The sequence below is a fragment of the Poecilia reticulata genome, unplaced genomic scaffold, assembly GCF_000633615.1.
Source record: "Poecilia reticulata strain Guanapo unplaced genomic scaffold, Guppy_female_1.0+MT scaffold_155, whole genome shotgun sequence".
In the NCBI taxonomy this organism is placed as follows: Eukaryota; Metazoa; Chordata; class Actinopteri; order Cyprinodontiformes; family Poeciliidae; genus Poecilia; species Poecilia reticulata.
The window spans coordinates 82591-104207 of record NW_007615016.1 but is presented as its reverse complement, the minus strand read 5'-3'; the positions used below and the strand labels follow the sequence as shown (position 1 = coordinate 104207).

Below are 21617 nucleotides of genomic sequence, written 5' to 3'. Positions count from 1 at the left end.
GAAACTCTTCTGGGGTTGCTAGGTAACGGGCGAAACTCTTCTGGGGTTGCTAGGTAACAGCGTTGTGCCTGCTGATGTGTAACATTATTCCGGAGGTTTCTGAAGCGGCTCGTTTTCTACACACTAAAACAAACATGTACTTATTGCTAACGGGTGTTTTTTGTTTTTTTAAGTGCTTCGTTGTTTTGTAGAAGCAGTAGAAACCAAACTGGAAGAATATAAACGTGCAAAAGTATTTTCTTCTTTTTTTGTCATGATAGTTTCCCTTTACGCTGATTTTTTCTCCAAACTCCTTCAGGCTGAATTTTCTTTGGATTAACGAGCATTTCCTGATTTATTTTATGTTTTCTGGTAGAACTACTTAGGGTGGAGGAATTGTTTTGGATTATTAAACTTTTATTTTATCGTGAAATGAGTTTGATCTGCAGAAACAAAGCAATAAAAATAAATGTTTCACGCAACAGAAACACAAACTGGATCATTTCTAACTGAATCTTTGGGATCAGAAACTATTTTCCAGATAAACTCAGTGAAAAGGAGAATATTTCCTTCCTCATTTCTTAACGTGACTTTTAGATGATGCTCATCTCCTATACAGAGATTTATTTTCAGGTGCAGAGAAACGATGCATTCAGGACTAAAAGTTACGATTACGTTAAAATATTGCAAGAAAGTCTGACATTTGGAAGGTGACGTGAAGAAACTGGCAGCAGAAATATGTCAAAATGTGTTTTTTTCTCAAACAAAGCAAAACAGAAGGACTGATAATAAAGTAATTAATAACCAAATGAAGCTGTTGTAGTGTTTGAAATGATAAATGAACGGATGCAGCGAGGCCAGCCATGCAGCCCTGCTCTCTGTTAGTTGGAAAAAGACGGCTGATTTATACCTCTGTGTGATGGAGAGTTTTAGTAGAGACAGAGATTTGAAATGCATCCACATCTTACCGACCGGAGGGCCTGTCCTCGTTTACATGCTTCAAACGTGAGCGATCTCTCAGGAGGGTGCATGCAAACTTTGCACAGAAATACCCACAGCCCCCTCCCGCTTTCATGCAGCTTCTCAAACACTTTATTTTTGTGTTCTTATTTTTTACCCCACACCACAGAGGTATAAATCCACCATTAGACGAGTCCCTACCCAATCAGCTTTACTCTTTTCCCCTGCGACCCCGCTAAGGCCCGCCTCCTGCAAGAGTTCAACAGCAAACTGAGAAGTCAGAGGCACACAGCAGCCCAGATTCAGCAAAACCCCAAAACATTGATCTGTCAAAGAAACCAGCATGCACCACACGCCGGCCATCTTTAAACTGTGGGTTTACAGGCAGAGGCGTCAATAAAATTCAGAGAATCAAATGGGATGTTGAGCTGAACATGGAGCGCTTCACCCTCTGTCTGTTTGCCCAGCGATTTGGGCTTCATCAGCAAAAACTTTAATTTTACAAACATCTGATGGGATTTACTTATTAAAGTGTAAAATAGAAAAAAAGATTCAATTTAAATAAAGTTGATAGGCAAGAGATAATTGAGAATCAAACTGAAAATAAAATTTGAAGAACAAATGTTTCGCTGTTTGCTTTTATTTCAGTTTGAAAAAAAAATAGTTTATATAAAATTTGAGAGAAATTTTACATTTTGCTCCAGTTTTTTTTTAATATTCTGATTATTGAAGCATAAAAATATGCAAACTTGAATAAGGAGACTCATTTGATGACAGTTTTATTTAAACCAAAACAAACTAAAAGTAAGAACCACAGTTTGAAACAAGATAAAAGTTCTTAAAAGGCCTAAAAATAGCAAAAATATCCATTTCCTACATCTTTTGAGTGAGACGGCAGTCATCTGCAGCTCAGAATAAAAACCAAAACGATCAATCAGCTGAAGAAATATTAAAAAAAATAGGTGTGATGAAGCAAACCACAGATAAAATACATAATGTAAATATAAACAAATATAAAAACAAGTCAATATGTTTCATAAATTCACGATTTTAGGTTTGACTCCAACATTTTCCAATAGTTAATCCTGTTAATCCAGATTAGGAAAACAGTCGACTGTCAGAACCTTTCACCTGCTGAACATTCGTCACATTTCAGAGCAGAGTGGTCAAATAAATATCCTAACAGCCTGCCATACAGGACAACTACCACTAAATTAAACTGATAAATATAAACTAATACATATTAGTGAATTAAAAGTACAGTAAAAACAAACGTATTTACAGTGATTTCTGAGTTTTAATTGTTGTTTACGCTTCTGTTGCTGTAACCACGGCAACGCGTTGACGTCTATTTCTCCGACCGCAAACCCAGACACAAAATTCATCATTTCTGCACAACAGAAAGGAGGGGCTGCAACACTTTCCTGTTTACGTTTCTCTCAATCAGCTCCTTGGTTTGAATACGTTCACTCTGAGCCAGAGAGGTAGAGTCAGATGGAAACAGGTTGGGGAGGGGGGAGGAGCAGAGCAAAGTAACTTACGTAGTTGTCTCTGGCAGACCAGGTCGGGTAGAGCTGCATGTGGAGCTGTCTCTCTTTCCGGGCCAACTCGTAGTACTTGGCCTGCTCCTCCCGGGTCAGAGCGTGCCACTGGGAACAAATTCAGGTCAGAATTATTCACTGATCCAAAACCGGATGACGACTGATCCGTTTGGCAACTTTCAACCCGTTTCTCCAGAGGAGAAAAACATTTGCATTGACTGTTAGAATATTAATGAAAACAAAAACAAAAACAAATGTAGCAGTGGGGCCTCCAGGGGGCGCTGTGGGGCCTCAGAAAGGTGGAGGGAAGATGAGAAAAAACATGCAAAGATAATTAAAAAACAATTGAATCACATTGGTTTTTTTATCTTAATGTTTTCATATTTATTTCTCATTTTCTGACTGGCGGCTTTGCTCCTCAGGCTAGCATAGCATAGCAACAAACGGAAAAGTTTCTGACAAGGAAATAACCAAAAGGGGCGACTCTGAAAAATAACATTTGATTCATAATAATATATAATATTACAGATTATATTATTATTAAAAGACAGGATTTTGTTTAAAATGTTTATTATTTGGTAATTGCCACAATATATTATCTAATAATTACATTTTCAGGCAACAAAACTCTTGACCAACTACAACCAGATGGTTCGATGCAGCATTTATGCTAAATGAATGCAACAACAAGGAAATGGTTGATAAAAACATTCTAAAAGTTGATTATATTTTGCAGCATTTCTGTGGGCTTGCAAAGGGGGTCAGAGGTTAAAAATGTTCCAGCAGATATAAATAAATGATGAGTTCATGTTTGTGTCACTCACCCTTCGTCCCAGGATCTGATTGATAGCGGCGCTCTCCTTTAACGTGCACTCGGCGATGACCTTTGCCCTCATTTCCTTCATGTAGAGCATGAAGGCGTTCAGCGGCTTCTTGATGACCGGTTTCTTGGGCTCCTTCTCCCGCTTGACCTCCACCTGCGGCTTCCTGAAGGAGAGAGAACATCCGCAAAAATAAACACGAACAGCGCTGAAAATGAAGATTTATATCAGAAACAGTCAAAACTTAAGAAACTTAATCACTAATGAGGGTCTGTTGTTTAGATTGTTTCTGTCTGTTAGTTATTTCTTGTAGAAATGTTTTCATTGTTAGCTTTTCTAGATGTACTGAGAGTTTTATGAACACGTAGCAGCGTAACGTCACCTGAACAAGATCCCGCCCCCGGCTTCCTGCTGGAAGGCAAAAAGCTGCTTGCTAACAATGGCTAGCATTGGGTTAGCTGTTATGTTGTCAACATAGCGCGCTAAATCTTAAATGTACGCCTGATGTATAAAACAAACAGAGCTTTGCTACTAATTGTCAACACTATGTCAACTAAATAACGTCAGGAGAAAGTTTAAATAAAAAACATAGCAAGGGAGAGAGAAGTAGGTCAGTTATGCTAGCTTGACTATGACAACTTTAATATGTAGATGTGCTGCAGGATTCCCTGTGTATCGGTTCAATTTAAAAATGTAAAGAGGCGACCTAAACACCAACTCTGACTGATCATCAGAAGAGCAGGTGTTTAAATTAGCTAATCTACCACAGCTCTGTTCTTTGTGTGGGAAATGTCTGAGTGTTTAATCCTGAAATATTAGTGGAGCTGTTGTCAGTCAGTTGCTATAGCAACCAGTCTTTGCGTTGCGTAGGTGATACGTAGAGCAAGAAAAAAAAGAAGAATATGAGTGGTTTTGAATTATTCTTCAATGGTTTTTCAGTGTTATTTTTCCCTTTGCTGTGGCGCTCTGCACTAAATTAATAATAGCTTCATCTCAGAGTTTCATTTAGGTAACGGCTCTGCAGCGGCAGGGCGGCTGTGGCGAGGAAAAGATGAGTCTATTATCAACTGCATATTTATGTTACATTGATTAATGTGCTGAACAAATAAATAAAATGTAATTGAATTAAATGAAACAGTTGTGATGAAGGAAGTCGGAGTGACTTACATGTACAAGCCTCTGTCGTACTGATCATGCTCCTGCTTGCCCGAAGACGGCACTATGGCCGGATGGGGGATCCCTGTCGGATGCACGCCCGACGGTCCGAGCATCAAAGAGTGAGGGAACCTGGGAGGGTTGAAAAAAAAAAACGCAGGAAAACAGTGAAAAGTGACGCAAACCTGAGCGGTTTGGAGCGATGCATCGACTTACAGGCAGAGAGAACGGAGAGCGCTGAAGCAAAGAGGCACTTCTGGCCAAGCATTGAAAGCAGAAAAAGCATCATCTAACGTCCAAGTTTAGGTTTCTATCATACAAAAACATTCATTTAAATCTGTTGTGTTGTTAAAAAGCAACTTTTAATAGCTTTTTTGGTCATTAAAAGTAATATTTTATGTCATAATAGTATGTTAAATCATGATATATAATACTGTAGTTTCAACATTTGTCACCACTAGAGGGCGCACTAGTATTGTTTTTCAAAAGAAAGCGGCTGAACGATGAAGACTTGTTTTACAGTTCAGCCTGTGAACATTAGACTGGATATATTTCTTTAACATTTGGTGCAAAAGAGAAGCAGCTGCTGTTGTCTTAAAACAACAAAGAAAGAGGAAACATCTAAACGGCGTTAAGCAGAACAATGAGCGTGTTGTTGGTTTTAGTCCTTATGGTGTTTGGAAACAGAGATATTTGACCAAGGGTATTATGAACAAAGCAGTTCATAATGCTGTTATATGAGCTTTAAAACCATTTATCTTTTGCATTTCTAATAACAAACACTAGTAAAAAATTAAAGCATCTTCATATTATGTTTGACTTCACAGATATCGGACCAGGTTTGTGCAAAATTTTAACCATAAAGCATGTTTAATGTGTATGTAGAGCAACAGACACAAATAAAAACACACTGCAAAAACACAAACCTTAAGTATTTTTGGTCTAATTTCCAGTGCAAATGTCTTATCACACTTGAAACAAGACAAAACTAACTTACAAGTAACTTTTCAGCAAGATACACTTGTTTTAAGTAAATAATTCCTAAATATTGATGAAAAGTTCTAGTTTGATTGGATTATTTCACTTATAGTTTTGCCTCAATATTGAGGAATGAAAACTCTAAAGCTACTTGTAAGTTAGTTTTGTTTTATTTCAAGTGTACCAAGATATTTTCACCAGAACTTGGACCAGAAAAAGTTGGTGATATTTTGTGTTTTTGCAGTGCACAGAGCTTAAAAGCAGCAAAACAGCGGGTTTCTTTCAACCTTTCATGAAGTTTGAGCAGCGATTAGCTTGGCTCGGCTCGGTTTGACGGGGCCCGACCCGTTTACAGCACACCGTCCTGATGAGATTCTGATGTTTGGATCCGTCCTGCTCGGATGTGTTTGGTCTAGTTTTTTGGCGATGTGCTGTAAACAGGAGCCTGCTGTTGCGCGGCCGGTTTGTCCTGGGCCGGTCCAGCCGGCAGGATGCGGTACCTGGAGTAGGACGATGCGCTGGGGAGACTGGAGGAGTAGGACTGCCTGAATCCACAAGGGGACAGGGCCGGGTAGACCGGCTGGCTCTGCCTGCCGCGGCACAGCACAAGGAGAGACGGCAGCAGGTTCTGCGTTTAGCTTCACAGGTYAAAGTTTAAACTGACTGGATTCTTTACCCAGAAGAAGCTTTTAGGAAACTCATGGAAACCCGCCACGGTATAATTTTTCTGCATTGTGCCCCTCGCTTAGCACATCAGTAATTTTTAGCTGATAAAGTTGCCGCTGTTCCGCCATTAAAAACCTCTGAATGAGCCGATATCAAATTGATAACTTAATTAGTTTATCGAGTGTTTATATTTCTTAACAGAACCGCATAAAAAACATTTTTCATTCAAAAAATGGACTGTGTTTGGATCACTTTTCTGTACCGTTCAGTGATACCGCCATCTTTGCTTCTGTACAACCGGCTCCGTTTATGACCAGCGGCGCCCTCTGCTGGATGGCGGCCAAACTACACCGCTAAAAGACGGTCTTGGCTGTTTGGATGTCCAAACTTTTTGAATTAGGTGCCGGCTCAAAAATATATAGCTTCTAAAACCATCTAAGATCAAATTGGAGAATAAAGTCTCAGCTATAAAAGAGGATTTTTGTCACTTCATATATTTATCCATGCTTAATAAATGAATTAAAAGCAATAAAGTCTGCTTTTGAGGAAAAGTCACTCCTTCCTATTTACCATAAAACCAAATAAAAATGAAAAAATTAATATTTTCTATTGCATCAAACATTTTCCATTATAAGAACATTTTAATTTGTAAACTTGGGTAATTTTCTAATTGTAGTTGAAGGGGGAGGCTGTTTTTGTCTGGATGTCCTTGTAAAAAGTCTTACTTTAGACTTTATACTAAGACATATTTCTGTAAAAGCAGAGTGGATCAGCTGTGGCGTAGAAGAAGCTGCATCGGGATCACAGTGGGAGGTCGAGACGGGCTTTGATATGGAGAAAACAGCAATCTCCCGAGATCTTCAGCTGATGATGCCTTCTTCAATCATCTCATCATCAGCATCACCATCATCACACTTCACTTTTCATCTCCTCAGGTCAGAAAGCGGCTTTAATAACCAATATTTTAACAAGGATTTGCAGCTTTGTCAGCTGAAAACGTTTATAAAATATTCCAGTAAATGTTGGGAATAATCGCGGTTAGTCAGCACCCTTTGAACTTTTACATGTTTTGTCACACTTTAATGTATTTCAACAGGTTTTTGTTTGATAAACTAAAAAAAAGCGGAAGTAAGAATAAACAAAAAGCATTCCCACAGCATGACTCTGCCACCACCATGAACTGGTCTGTTCATTTTTATTTAGTAACATTTAGATTTAGTCGTGATGTTTTTGAGCTAATTGGATGTCAGCAGTAATTACTCTGTCCAATGCGTCGTGATCACAGTGGGAGGTCGAGACCCACCATTTGTCTGCTCACATAAAGTGACGCTGAATTATCCGGTAATCCTGCAGCTCAAAATCTGCATTGCTGGAGGATATTTCTAATTTATTTTTGATTATTTTGATTTCATATTCTTTAACAATCTGGTTCAGGTTTAGTAAATCACGTTGCGTTTGCTTGACCTCCTCTCAGCATTTTGTGGTTTCTAATGATCGGCATTTGTTTTACATATTCATGAAGGCAGAAACGAAGCATCTGTTCTCCTCATTTTGCCATGAAATCCTGTTTTTGTAGATCATGTTTGTGCGTCACATGAAGTTTGTACCAGTTTTTAAACCTTTAGAAGATCAGGATAAGTTCATGTCTGCACTCATCTGTTTGTCTTCTTGTTTCAAACTGAATTGTTTAAATTGTGGCTTTTCTCTACCAGGTTTGTGACCAGAGGCCTCTTGGCTGAGATTTCCCACCCTGACGGTTAAAGTGGGYGGCCATTTTGGTAGGTTTTCAATTGATAATGAGTGAAACAAGCTCATATATCATGCTAAAAAATTACTTTCTAGTTAGCTGTTTCTTATTTCAAGTGGACTAACATTTTGCTGTAGAAACTAAACAAAAACTACCTGGTAAGATGAATGTTTTTTACAGTGTGATCCCGCTTGTACCTTCCTGATCTGTTCACTAACAAACCTCTCAGTTCTTCACAGACAGATGAATTAAACTCAGATAAACTCTATTAAATATGAACCTTCTGAATTAACCAGATTTTATTTTAGAAGGATCAAAATAAAAGAGCTGAGCATTTATCACAAACATTTCCTATTAAAATAAAAACGTTTTGCTCTTTTCATAAATTTCTATTAATGACATTAAGAAACAGTTTTTTATATATATATATATATATTTACTACCTTTCCTATTTAAACTGTTTGTTCCACAAGAAGATCAATAAATAGAAGTTTGAAAATATGATCAAATGTAGTTTCTGTGTGCAATGCAGGGATATAATTCACACTTTTTAAATAAGTTTCTATTTGTGTTTGTGGCGCAATGAATGAATGCTGCATGCAGTCACAGTTAGATAGTATGTCGTAAGTCGTTTTTTTTATCATTATTTCTATCATTTTCATAACCACAAAATTTAAAAGTGATAAATTCGTAAGGTGACAAAATATAAACTGACGTTGCAGCTGATGTTTGGTAGTTTATGCAAACGAGCCTGCTGCAGTTCTTTCAATTTCCTGGGATTTCAGTTTAAATTTAGCTTTCAGTTCCAGTTATACTCCATCAAACTTTTGTGTTCCAGCATAAAGCTGCATTCTGGAAAAACGGATGAAAACAAACAATAAATCTTCACGGCGTGAGATGAACAGAAGCAATAGGCCAGCAGGCGATCGGGTTTTCTCTCAAGTCCCAGACTGATCGCCAACACCACAGAAAAATGACATTTAAGCTCTCCTCCTCCTCCTCCAACAAAAGATCTACACTACAAGGACCTAAAACAAGCAGATAATCTGGAGTAAAGGAGATTATCTGCTAATAACACTCATGACAAATCCACAGTGAAGCGTTCTTTCTCTGACGGGGATAAATGCTTGTAGGAATGTTTGGGGACAAATATTGACTTACAGAAACACAATAAACACACATGTAATCACACATTTAAAAAGGGAAAAACAACTTTCTTCTTAAATCTTCTTGACATTTGATGTAAGACTTAAACTATTCCAGAGAGGATTTAGGATTCTGGAGGTTTGCTCCAAACGGATTTGTGTTGATCCATAACTCTGCGGCAGTCTGACATTATAGATCCACAATCACGCTGCGTGACATTAACATGAGAAAACGTGGAGCAGACGTGTCTGTTTCTTTCTGAGCAGTTTCAGGAAAATGCAACAACAGAAGGAAAAAAAAGAGATTTTGGTGTAAAGTTTCCATTTTGCTGGAAATCAACCGCAGCTAGAAAAGGATGGAAAATTCAGACATGTTGGGTGAAAAACCCAACTGGACCATCACTTGGTTAAAACTGAGTCCATTTCTGCTCCGTTACAAGATTTCATTTGGGCAAAATCACCACAAAAATATCATTTTATATATTGTCTTTGTACTTTTCTTGTGCAGAAATTAACAGGTTACATTTACTAAAATGTAAATAAAGAAAAACAGCAGGAAGAAAACAAACAAGTTAGATGGTTTATGATAAATCTCTGGATTTTTAAAATCTCATTTAGAGGAAAAAATAAGATGTTTGTGTAAATAATGGCTGAACTTGTTATTTTTATCTATCGTAGATGTTCTGGACAGACGCAAACTGATTGCAGTTTCTTTGCCGATCTTTAAAAAGCCTGACGTTACTATTATCTTTACTGAAACAAAACTACGTATACATGCACTCTGACTGTCTAAAATTACTTAATTTGTTTCTTTTATGGTCCTTTTTAGACCTGATACTTGAATAAAAACAGGAAGTGAAAATAAATGCTGATCAATCTGAAGAATAGTTTGTCAGGGATGAAACAGATCTTCAACTTAAAGGGTAAACTAGTTTTATATCTGATAAAATAAACAGATAATGTGGAAATGGAGAAAACTTTTAAAATAATACCGGCTCTCGGGGATAAAATGTACATTTTCAGATTGTTGATCTTGACCCAAAAATGTAAATTCTTCATGCTAGTCTGTTAACTTTTACAATCTTTTAACCTTAAACGAATAGAAAATAAACATTTTTACAGTAAAAGTTGCTGCTTTATTTGCTTTTCAGCGAGTTAATTCCTCAGGGCTGAAAGACGTCATGTGATTTCTGTTTTCATTTATGCTGTGTGTCGTCAGGATGTTGACTGTCATCCGCTGCAACCACGTCTACTGTTTGTTCTTTCAAAAAAAACATTCCAAACCGCAGAAAAATTTCTAAAAGTTTCATTTCATCCCATTGTTTACTGGCTTATGTTACCAGAAACCTCAGAAAAAACAGAGGAAATCTGCACATTTCTGCCAAATAAACCTGAGAAAAGTTTTTTTGGCATTTTTATTTAAACATGGAACGAGTTATTAAACAAATGTGTGCAGCTCACCAGCTCATGGAGGGAGTGATCTGGCCGACGCCACCTGGAGGAAGGGAGTAGTACCCTGAGAGGTCCTGGGACTGGTGCCTGTGAACGCCTGCGGGAAAAACACAGATCCGTCACACAGAGTCAGTGAGGCCGTCATAAAACAGCGTAAGCGACTCAACCAGCTCCGTCAAAGGAGATCTGTTATGAAAAATTCACATTTTGAATGTTTTATACTTCCATTTCGACCTCAACTGCTTCTAAAAACGAGCAAACGAGCAAAAAGCTGAGTTCTGCCTGTTACCTAGCAACCCCAGTAAAGCTCCACCCATCACCTAGCAACCCAAGCTGAGCTCCAGCACGTTGGGTCACCTGGTTGTACCGCTGTATGCTCTGTACAATGGCTGCTGGAAAACACAAGTGATTTGCCAGCATGAGTATAACAACATGCTGAATTCTTATTGGTTGTGCAGGAGGCTCTACTAATACTTTTCAAACATTTTTAAATGAACACAGCAGACTGACATATCCAAGAATGATTTTGTTGATGCAAAAACACAAAATCTTACCAAGTTTTTGTCTGGTTTTTAGAGCAAATATCTTTGTAAACTTGAAATAAGACAAAAGATATTTGAGCTCGTTTTACGTAAAGAATTCCTGGATACTGATGAAAAGGTTCTAGTTCACCTGGTTATAGTTCACTTGTAACATGGGGGAAATGTTTCGTTGCAAGTGAAAAACTCTGCTAATGGAACTAGAGCTAGAAGTGAAACTCCAAAATCTCACTGAAAAGTTAATTTTAAGCTTTAAGTGTATTAAGATATTTGCACTAGAAACTAAACAAAAAAATACCTGGTCAATTTTTGTGTTTTTGCAGTGTTTTGTTGTTGATTTGCCATCCAGAAACCACTTGCTGAATTCTGGTTGGTTGTGCAGGAGGCTATACTAATGCTTATCAAACATTCCTAGAACAGCTCACTCTGAATGGGCAGGACTGAGCAAACCTCGTCCCCTACGGATGATTTCGTGCAATAAACTGTAATGAGCATGTTTCGTGTAGACTGCAGGCCGATGCTAAGCATGACAGGTCATCCATGAATGACCTTCCAGTCAAAGGTCACAATGCGTCGCTCTGTGTGTCCGGGTGCATGTGGGGGGACCCTCCGCTGGGAGCTGCGGTGTCTGTGCCCACGTTGTACAAACACACCCAAACATGCATACAAACACCGAGTCTTCATCTGTAGTTATGGCAGAGCTGCGCGCCAACAAAAGAAAACGCAGACTGAGCGACTCTGTGCCCTCGCTCGGTAAACAGGCCGCCTCTCTCCGAGCGTCTCCCTCCGTCTTTGTGCCCTTCAAAGGAAGTCATTTGTCAACAGGCGGCACCTAGCACTTAGCGCGGCCGTGCTGCTAACCTGTGTTTGCAGCAGAGGAATGCTGCAGATGACTGTAATTTGGCCGCGGCTCCAGGCCTGTCCCAGGACCCCGAGCTGCTATAAATCTGCACGACAGGAATGCGACTGAGTCAGCCGACCCGACCCGTCTCACCGCTCCGATCCGTCCGCCATTAATCCCCCCGATCGCCCAGCATCACCCCTCTTTTACCTTTGACCTCTCCTCCTTCATTACAGACCTGGGCTCGTTTGGTTCCTCTCTCATCTTCTTCATTATCTTCCCCTTACATTAAGCTAACCTCTGCTCTGCCTCACCTCCACTTCATCAAACATTTCTCGCTAATTTAGTTTGTCTGGACACAAAAACTCGGCTTTTTGGTCTCTGACCAACCCAAATACGACAATGGAGCAACACTAGGAAGAAAATACCACAGCAAAGCCGAAATATTGCAAGAATAAAGTCAGTAATATGAGAATAAAGTTGTAAAAATGTGAATAAAGTTGTAATAATGTGAATAAAGTTGTAATAATGTGAATAAAGTTGTAAAAATGTGAATAAAGTTGTAAAAATGTGAATAAAGTTGTAATAATGTGAATAAAGTTGTAAAAATGTGAATAAAGTTGTAATAATGTGAATAAAGTTGTAAAAATGTAAATAAAGTTGTAATAATGAAAGAATAATTGTAATATCAGAGCAAAGTTTAAATAATGCAGTAATAAAGCTGTAATGTTACAAAATAAAACAAAACTAACTTACAAGTAACTTTTCAGAAAGATATATGAGCTCATTTTAAGTTAATTATTCCTTAATATTAATGAAAAAGTGCTTATATTTTTTCACTTATAACATGGGAAAATGTCTTATTATCAATAAAATAATCTGCAAATAGAACTTTTTTAGAAAGAAAAGCTCATATTTATTGTAGAAAAGTTATTTGTCAGTTTTATCTTATCGCCTTTAGAAACTAGAACCAAATTACTTGGTAAGATTTTGTGTTTTTGCAGTGTAGTGATGAGACCTGGATGGTAATTAGTTACATTTTACTTTTCTGAAAAAATGTATTTTACTACGCTGAATTTTTACGTTTTCTTGATTAATTTTATCATAACGTATTTCTTCTCTTATTTCAGTAAAATTTCTGGATTTTCTTCCCACTGAATGAAAATCAAACATGTTTTAACCAGAAACTCACCAGAAAAAATTATTAAGCCTGATTTTGTTATTTATATGAATTAAAATACAAAAACTTCCATTTAAATGTACATTTTAAGATGGTGTAATTTTTAAATATTACATGATAATGTAACTTTTTGCTGGTTTCTGAGTGATTTCTGGGCGAACACCAAGTGGACGCTGCAGCAGSTGGACACTTGGCCTCCTCTGGTTGTGATGCATCACTGGAAGTCATCCAGATATTGAGGCGATGAACTTTAAACTTTAAACGAGTATCTCGCTCGACAGCATCAAAACCGAAATCCCACATTTGAATTTCGCCGGCGGAAACGTCAGGCTGGTTTCTGTAAGTCACGTTTGTCCCTCGTTGTCACCGGCTGCTGTTGGGAAACCTGCAGGGGGAAATTAGCAGCAGCAATGGGGCAGTTTTCTTTGGAATGCCCCTTTTTTTTTTTTTAAATATGCGATCTAGTACCCAAACAACTGCAACTATCTCACGGCCTCGTGTCGGCGTCTGGGGAACCAGATCAAAGGTGGCTGTTTTGAGTCAAACCGGGCCGCCATCAGAACGCGTGCGTGTTAAAACGAGAGGAGCTGAAAATAGTATCGCAGTGCCGATAATGCGCTGCGGTGGTTCTAACCGCTGAGAGTGAAAGCGCTGCAGCGTCTGCGCCTTTAAATGACTCGTCACCAGGAGGAGCGCGGCGCTGCCGTCTTACTGTAAGGCGGGTCCGACTCAAGTGTTGAAAAGTTACTTTTACTGAGAGCAAAGAGCGAAACTCACAGTAATAATAAAAGTGTTTTACAGTGTAGAGCTGAAAACAAGCTTTTCATCTGTTTTCATTTGTAATCGGCAGTTTCACTTCTCACTTTTTTTGTTTTCACGTGAATCCCTCTCATGCTTTTAATTTGAAAAGTAAAAGTAAACACGCAGGGATCCTGTTTGAATGTTTAGTTTACTTGTTTTATATTTAATCGGATAAAAATTGGCACATTAATGCTTTTCAGGCGAAATACATTAAAATATTCAAATAAATGTATTAATTATTTTATTGCTTAAATTGCAATAACATTCATTTAGTACATCTGAAACAGTTGATGCTAAAAATGCCACTTAAAGAGTTTTAGCTAAAACATATTTGTAAAAAATTGTTTTCAATTTAGATGAAAATGTTTATTTTTTGTGCAGTTTGTGATTAATTATTGACCTGAATATGTTGCCTTTTCCCAGTAAACAGCATTTTTGAATCTGGATACTCAAATTAGTTATTAATCGATTACCAAATTAGTTGACGATTATTTCAACAATCAATTAATCGTGATTAATCGTTTCAACCCTATTTTTATATGCATTGTCTAGCTGATATTCCTTGGCTCATTTATTTGGTCAGTGTTTCTTATAAGACAAAAATAAGAGGAAACCAGCCAACATGAATATTCTCAGAAGTATGCTACATTTTCTATTTATTAAAGAAAATAACAGTTTTAAAAAATCATAAAAATTCTAGTTTTTTAAAAGTAAAATTTCAATAAATGTAAAAGTCATACTAAGTATATTTATTATATATTTTTCAAGTTTTTATTTCTGATTATTTCTATAAAACCTACAATTAATTTAGTCACATTTAATATTAAGCGCCTGGATAAACTGCTGACATCTCAGCCGTCCAGAAGACAGCGACAGAAACCCGCAAGAAGAACGGTGAGTCACAGAATCATTGGAAATGAAGCCAGCTGTTCACAAAGTGCTGTCTAAACATATTGTTTGGAAAGTTGAGTGGAAGGAAAAACTGTACGTGGGAAAAGGGGCACCAACAACAGTGACAATAGCAGCCTTGACGCTTGCTAAAAGTGACCAAAAACGAAACATTTTGCGTTAATGCACATTCATAAACAGATTGTTTATAGAGAAAAGTGAGGTTTCAGACTCTGTTGTTTGGTTTTTAGTTGAACCGGATTGTCACCTGTGGTCCTTTCTTTGATTTTCATAACAAATTACAGAAATGAGTGAATCTGAAAATACCCCCAAATGCACCTGCAGTCTGCTAAAGTTGTTCACACTTTTGCTAGCACATTCAGGTCTCCACAGCAAACGCAGACGTGTTTCACTTCTGCTTTTTCACTCTGTATTTTCTAATTTATTGTCCGGCCGACAGTCATAACCAAACATCGGCGCAAAGTGATGCTACATGATCGAGTGAGAAGATGCTAGCGCTTTGAATCACGCGTGGCGTTCATGCTTGGCTGCAGAAAGGACCAGCTGGGTCAAATGGTGTCAAAAGCAACTTGACAGGAGAAACTCTGCAGTGAGGTGAGGAAAATTTCACAGAAGCTGAAACAGCAACTTTATTAGAGTCAAAACAAAAACTTTATGCACAAAATCATGATTTCTATAAATTAACTTAAAGGAAATAACAGCATGTGACTGCATTCCAGCTGTTCCTACAGCGAGAAGGCCCAAAGAGCTGCTCGCTAACGATGGCTAGCATTGGCTTTAGCTGCCTAGATATCAACATAACAAGCTAACTCTTGCTATGTTGATATCCTAAACAAAAACAGACGCAGTGCTCTGCTCCTACCTGACGTGGCGCCGGCCCCGCCCCCATGCCGGAGTGGAGCAAATCCTGACAGACAAACAGCTATAAAGGCAGACTAACGGACCTCAATGTGTTACCCCAGACATTTTCTGAGTCACTTTTTCCTTATAAACCAACACTGAGGCAAAGACGGCGGGTAAAAAAAAATCTCTAACTAGTTCTAGGTCAGGTTTGTAAGTTTATTAGCGGAAATAACGTAGAAATCAATGATAAAACCCAAGAGGAAGAATGATGAGGGACAAAGTCTGGTAGGATGTGAGTGTGAACGCGGTGGGACGCACTCTGCAGGATCAAAATGGGTGAGAAATGACTTGAATAAAACCGGCTGGCTGCAGGCCATGATCCAGTTCTTGCGTTATTCAGACTCCTTTTTGATTTTGGAAATGTAATAAATTACTTTCTTCCCTCTACACGTTCTGGGTAACGGCTGTCGGGATTGCATGTTCCACACCGACAGCTGGGACTGTGATTATCTATCATTTTCCTCAAAATCTCTCTGCAGCGTGTTTCCTATGATAAACCCTGTCAGTACCGTCGGAGGTCAGTGCCTGTGGATAAGGGGTCGATCCCCGCTGATCGGTCAGTGTGGGAGGATGGCTCCAGGTCAGCCGGCGCCATGTCAACTACCAACACAACTAGATAACCAGGTCAGGAAAAGTTTTAACTGAAGAAGAAACAGCGAGGGAGAGAAAAGCAGCTCAGTTATGCTAGCTTGACTTTGACAAGCGTAGCATGTAGATGTGCTGCAGAATTCAGAGTTTCAGTTCAATTTAAAAAGTCGACCGAAACACCAACTCTGACAGATGGTGATAAATCACAGCGCTAGAGTGTAAAATCATCTGATTCAATATTTTAATCCAGTGGCAGCAAGATTTTCTACACAACAATAGTTTGTTTACATTATAGAAGACGTCCATTTTCCAAAGTTAGCTCCTGACTTAGCGCCTTCTGGGGCTGGATGATAAATCAGTAATCAATATCGCCATACACACATGAATTTCTGATACACTGAAACTACTTATTTACGCAAGTCAATATAGTTTTACGAAGTATAAAGAAACAATAACTGTAATTACTAAATTTGCTTGTAATCACAGAGGCATTACCACAGATTTTTAATGGATGAATTTAAGGTGAAGATATTCTGATGTGGCTAATAAACAGTAAAATGCTGTGATGCCACGATAGGGGGAGTCGATGGGAAAAGTGGTTCAGTAAAAATGTCACAAAGGGAGACAAACGAGGCATGGTTGAAAACAGACAGTGGGTGGAAATGGAAATAGCACAGGAAGTAAGCCGCGCACGGAGAATAAGACGAGATCTTAACGAACAATAAAGGAAGTTAAGACAGAAAAAACCTGGTGACTTTCAGAGGAATTCATTATCAAATCTGTCACAGGAACATTTACTGGCCACCGCCCACAGGATGCAGAGAGAAGAGTTAATATCACAGCTTTGATTCGGTATTTACGTCACCTTCATCATCATCATCATCATCATGTGGCTCAACCACATCATGACTGTTTTATTAAAACATGTTTTATTAAAACATGTTATGAGAAGCAGGAATAAAACATATTTCTGTTATAAAATAAAAGTTGTTCACTTGTTCACGAATGAGGGAAGAAGGGAGCGGGAGATCGACAGGCGGATTGGGGCAGCGTCTGCCGTGAAGCGGGCGCTGTACCGGTCCGTCGTGGTGAAGAGAGAGCTGAGCCAAAAAGCGAAGCTCTCGATTTACCGGTCGATCTACGTTCCCACCCTCATCTATGGTCATGAGCTTTGGGCCATGACCGAAAGAACGAGATCATGGATACAAGCGGCCGAAATGAGTTTCCTCCTCCGCAGGGTGGCTGGGCTCTCCCTTAGAGAGAGAAGCTCGGTCATCCGGGAGGGACTCAGAGTAGAGCCGCTGCTCCTCCACGTCCAGAGGAGCCAGTTGAGGCTCGGGCATCTGGTCAGGACGCCTCCTGGACGCCTCCCTGGTGAGGAGTTCAGGTCCCACCGGGAGGAGGGGAGACCCAGGACACGCTGGAGGGACGATGTCTCTCTATGGCCTGGGAACGCCTTGGGGTTCCTGGAGGAGCTGGAAGAGGCTGGAGAGGGAAGTCTGGGCCTCCTGAGGCTGCTGACCCCGCGACCCGACCCCGGATAAGCGGAAGGAAATGGATGGATGGATGGATGGATGGATGGATGGATGGATGGAAAATAAAAGTAATTGGTCGAGAATAGCAGCCCAACATTGTGTTATGCTAACAGCTGCTAGCATGCAATCAATCGGTAAAATGCTAACATTTGCTAAAACAATAACATTAGCATGTTAGCTATCAGTTTCAAATGCTATCTACTACGCTAAGTTAGAAAATTAATGGCATCACTTTTTGTATTTCTCTGTAAACTAATCAATCAGATTTCTGTATAAAGAAACAACAAACCATTTCCTAAATGTTTCAGGTTGATCATCTGTTATTTGTGCTTTATGACTCACTCTCTGTTGCTCAGGTAGAAATCACAGGATGTTTGTTGTTCATGTTGCTATTAAAATAAATTAAAATTAAATCAAAACCCTGCATTGAAAGATGTTAAACTCTTCTAAAGATTGCTCCTTAACTTTGTTTTTAAATCTGAATCTGCAACAACTGCCTGGCAAACCAAATATAAGCCGGTCTTAAATTGTGAATAAGGGCCGCCCAAAATCGCATCGAGGGCTGCAAACGGCCCCCGGGCCGCACTTTAGGCACCCTGCTATGGCTTGTTCATGGAAGAATAGTAGTGAACCTTTAATTATCCCAAATCAAGTCATCCTTCTCCCGGGTTTCAACCCTGGCTGGGCTCAGGTAGAAAGGTGTGTTGAAAGAAATGACCTCACAGGTGAGGCGATCAGCTGACAGGTAAGAGGTGAGTGCAAAACGTGGAGCGGCGGCGGCCAGGTGTTGGTGGATGTGTGAGGTAGAAGCAGGTGTCTCAGTCTGTCATTAAGAGCTGAGTCACAGATCCACCATCAGTTATGAACACACACACACACACACACACACACACACAGAGTCTAGACCAGACACGGAGCGAGTGTTTGTAGGAAAACGGGGATTTCCAGCCGGAGAAGGCGGCAGATTAAACCGAACAAGCAGGACAAAGCTGCCATTCTTCTGAAACCGGGTCCACTTCAGAGCTGCGGATGTCGCTGCTGCTTCTCCACGTACGATAAAAAGTGTGAAATGGAGGAAAAATGATTCACAGATTTAAATGAATGTGTGCACTGAAAAACAAAATCTTACCAGGTGTTTTTAGTTTGACTCTGGAGCAAATATGTTAGTAGAAATAAGACAAAACTAACTGACAAGCAACTTTCCAGCAGTAAATATGATTTAAAGCAGGGGTGTCAAACTCCAGTCCTCGAGGGCCGCTGTCCTGCAACCTTTAGAAGTGCCTCTGCTGCACCACACCTGAATAGAATAATTAGGTCATTAGCAAGGCTCTGGAGAACTGAGGAGGTAATTAAGCCATTTGATTCAGGTGTTTTGTACCTGTGACACATCTAAAAACTGCAGGATAGCGGCCCTTCAGGACTGGAGTTTGACACCCCTGATTTAAAGTCAATATCCCTTAATATTGATGTAACATGTAAGGATTTGGGTTTTTCCTGTATGTGATGTTCCCTGTGAGTCGCTCTGGTTTCCTGTCTCTCCTCCTTGATTGCTTCCCAGCTGTGTCTTGTTCCCTGATGACCCTCCCTGAGTGTTTGGGTCCACCTGTTGTCGGGTCCTAGTCCAGGTTTGTGATTGCTGTCGTCAGTCTAGTCACGCTCAGTCGAACTGGATAGTCCTGATCCGGCTTTGCTCTCGTTTCAGTCGGTTTAGAGTCAGTAGCTGAACCTACTGGACTGTTGAGCTCATTGTTTTCATCAAATAATCTTTTCTTCACGTCCACCTGGGTCAACCTGCGTTCATTCTCACCTCCGCACCGGCAAATCACGACATAACATGGGAAAAATTGGAAAACATCAATTAACCCTTCTAGACTGGACGAGTCGGCAGCGACACCTCTAAATTTGCAGTACCGTAATTCCGCCACACGTGGCGCTATCTGAAAAATTCCAACGGTTTCTATATGGGGAGACGTTGCACTTTCCAGCAAGTATCGGGTTAATACGAAAACTTCGCAGCTGCAGAGAGTGTCATTATTCCAGGGGGCCACTCGTTTCCTAGACGGTAAATTGCGAAAATAACTTGCTGGATATTGAAAGTTCCGGTTGTTACGGATACATGGGATACGTAACAACATGATGTCATCTCACAGGACATTTAAAGAACCACTTACAATTAAAATAAGGAAGATTTAATTAGGCAGACGCTCGAAACTCCGGCGTAAAGTGCAAAACGCAATTAATCAATTAATTGTACAATAGCTTAAAATGAGCTTAATAATTTCCATTCTGATGATTAATTAATATTTTAAGAGTTATTTTTGTTTAGAGCAACTTCATAACCCATTTTATCTAAGGTTTAATTAGTTATTTTTGTTTTATTTTGGATATTTATTAATCTTTGACAGGATGAACTTGCATTTTCATGCCAATAACGATATATTACTAGAAAATGTCTCAAAACAACAATTTAATTGTTTATTGAATTAATTTGGTGGCAATTTATCATCCAGCAGAATTTGTTTTCCATCCACTTCAGATTTATTCGCTACTTTTTGATATAAAAATGTTTAATGATTACCTTTGCAACTCTCACTGCCCTGGAGAATAAAAATCTAATTCAGTGAACAAAATTATGGAATATATTTAATATTGTCAAACTTTATCAATATTCTGCTAAAGGTGGAAAATGTTGCAAAAGTTGTGTTTCCATTAAATAAGGAAAGCAGGTGAAATAAGTTTGTTCACGCAATAAATCATGAAAGAATAACCACTTCCTGTCGTCTTCTCTGTAGTTTCTAGCAGTAGTAACATCCAGTTGTTGGAAATGTGACTCATGATATAAAAAAAGTGGTTTCCATCGCAGTTTTGCAAAATAAAACATTTTTTATACAGACAAAAAAAACAGATTTTCTTTTAACTTTGTGTTTCTATTAAGATAATTTATTTTCAAAATGTCAAATTTCTGATATTGGTATCGCACATTTTCCTAAACTTTCAGTATTTTCCTTAATCCATAAAACGTTTCTGCCGCCGTCCGTTCGTCCGTCCGTAGGCGCCTGTCAGGTTAGTGTCATCAGAAACTCCCATCAGCAGCTCATTATCGAGCCGCCGCACAGAAACAAATAAACGGCAACAGCAAAAGTTACGTTTTAGTTTCATTTCACTGGAAATGGACCAACAGTCGCTCCGGTGCCAACGTGGCTTTCTCAATCGCAGGAAGTCATTTGTAGATGTATGAATTGGATTTATTCTGTTCTTTGAGACAGAAACTAGAACATCTGGATGAGAAACGGATTGTGGAGGTTAATCCTCACAGGGTGCACTGCAAAAACACAAAACCGTAGGATTCAGTCGTAGTTATTTACCAGCAAATGTCCTAATAAATAGAATTAGCAAACATTAAACAACATAAAGCCGATTGGATTCCATCACATCACTGTAAAAACTAAATCTTACCAGGTATTTTTTGTTTAGTTTGTAGAATAAATATCTTAGTTCACTTGAAATAACATAAAACTAACTTACAGGTAACTTTTCAGCACCAAATTATTATTATTTGCTCCTGAAACTGAACCAAAATGATTTTGTGTTTTTGCAGTGTACACTGACTTCAGAAAAACTGTCAAATTGAGCCTAAAAATCTGAAAGAAACTGTTGTAAATACATGAAAACCATTAAACAGCGTTGGAGCAGCTGAAGCTCCAGCAGGGATTAGATGTCGGGTTTTGTCTTCCAGAGCGCAGCGCTGCTAAGCAGAACCGTGTGTGAGCCGCTGGGATGGTTTCTGCGATTGTCACCCTAATTGTTTCCATCTTAGTGTGTGAGTGTGTGTGTGTGTGTGTGTGTGTGTGTGTGTGTGTGTGTGTGTGTGTGTGTG

The 21617-nt window shown here is 39.1% G+C and overlaps 1 protein-coding gene and 1 long non-coding RNA gene across 7 annotated transcripts in view; one reads left to right on the top strand and one right to left on the bottom strand.

Annotated features, from left to right (window-relative positions):
- tcf7 (transcription factor 7) overlaps nt 1–21617 on the bottom strand; it is an 82985-nt gene that overhangs the window by 7535 nt on the left and 53833 nt on the right. For 3 of the 6 annotated variants that reach the window (XM_017303044.1, XM_017303043.1, XM_017303046.1), the window contains exons 5-10: nt 10454–10541; nt 5935–6024; nt 4469–4588; nt 3305–3467; nt 2481–2588; nt 1141–1188 (exon numbers count right to left, since the gene is read on the bottom strand). In XM_017303044.1, coding sequence (XP_017158533.1) covers nt 1141–1188; nt 2481–2588; nt 3305–3467; nt 4469–4588; nt 5935–6024; nt 10454–10541 — 617 coding nt within the window. The remainder of the gene's footprint in view (nt 1–1140; nt 1189–2480; nt 2589–3304; nt 3468–4468; nt 4589–5934; nt 6025–10453; nt 10542–21617) is intronic. The other 3 variants (XM_017303045.1, XM_017303047.1, XM_017303048.1) reach the window with 2 other exon arrangements.
- LOC108165911 (uncharacterized) lies at nt 6018–10439 on the top strand. The gene is made up of 3 exons (XR_001776239.1): nt 6018–7035; nt 7813–7878; nt 8686–10439. It is a non-coding gene; the product is annotated as an uncharacterized LOC108165911 (long non-coding RNA).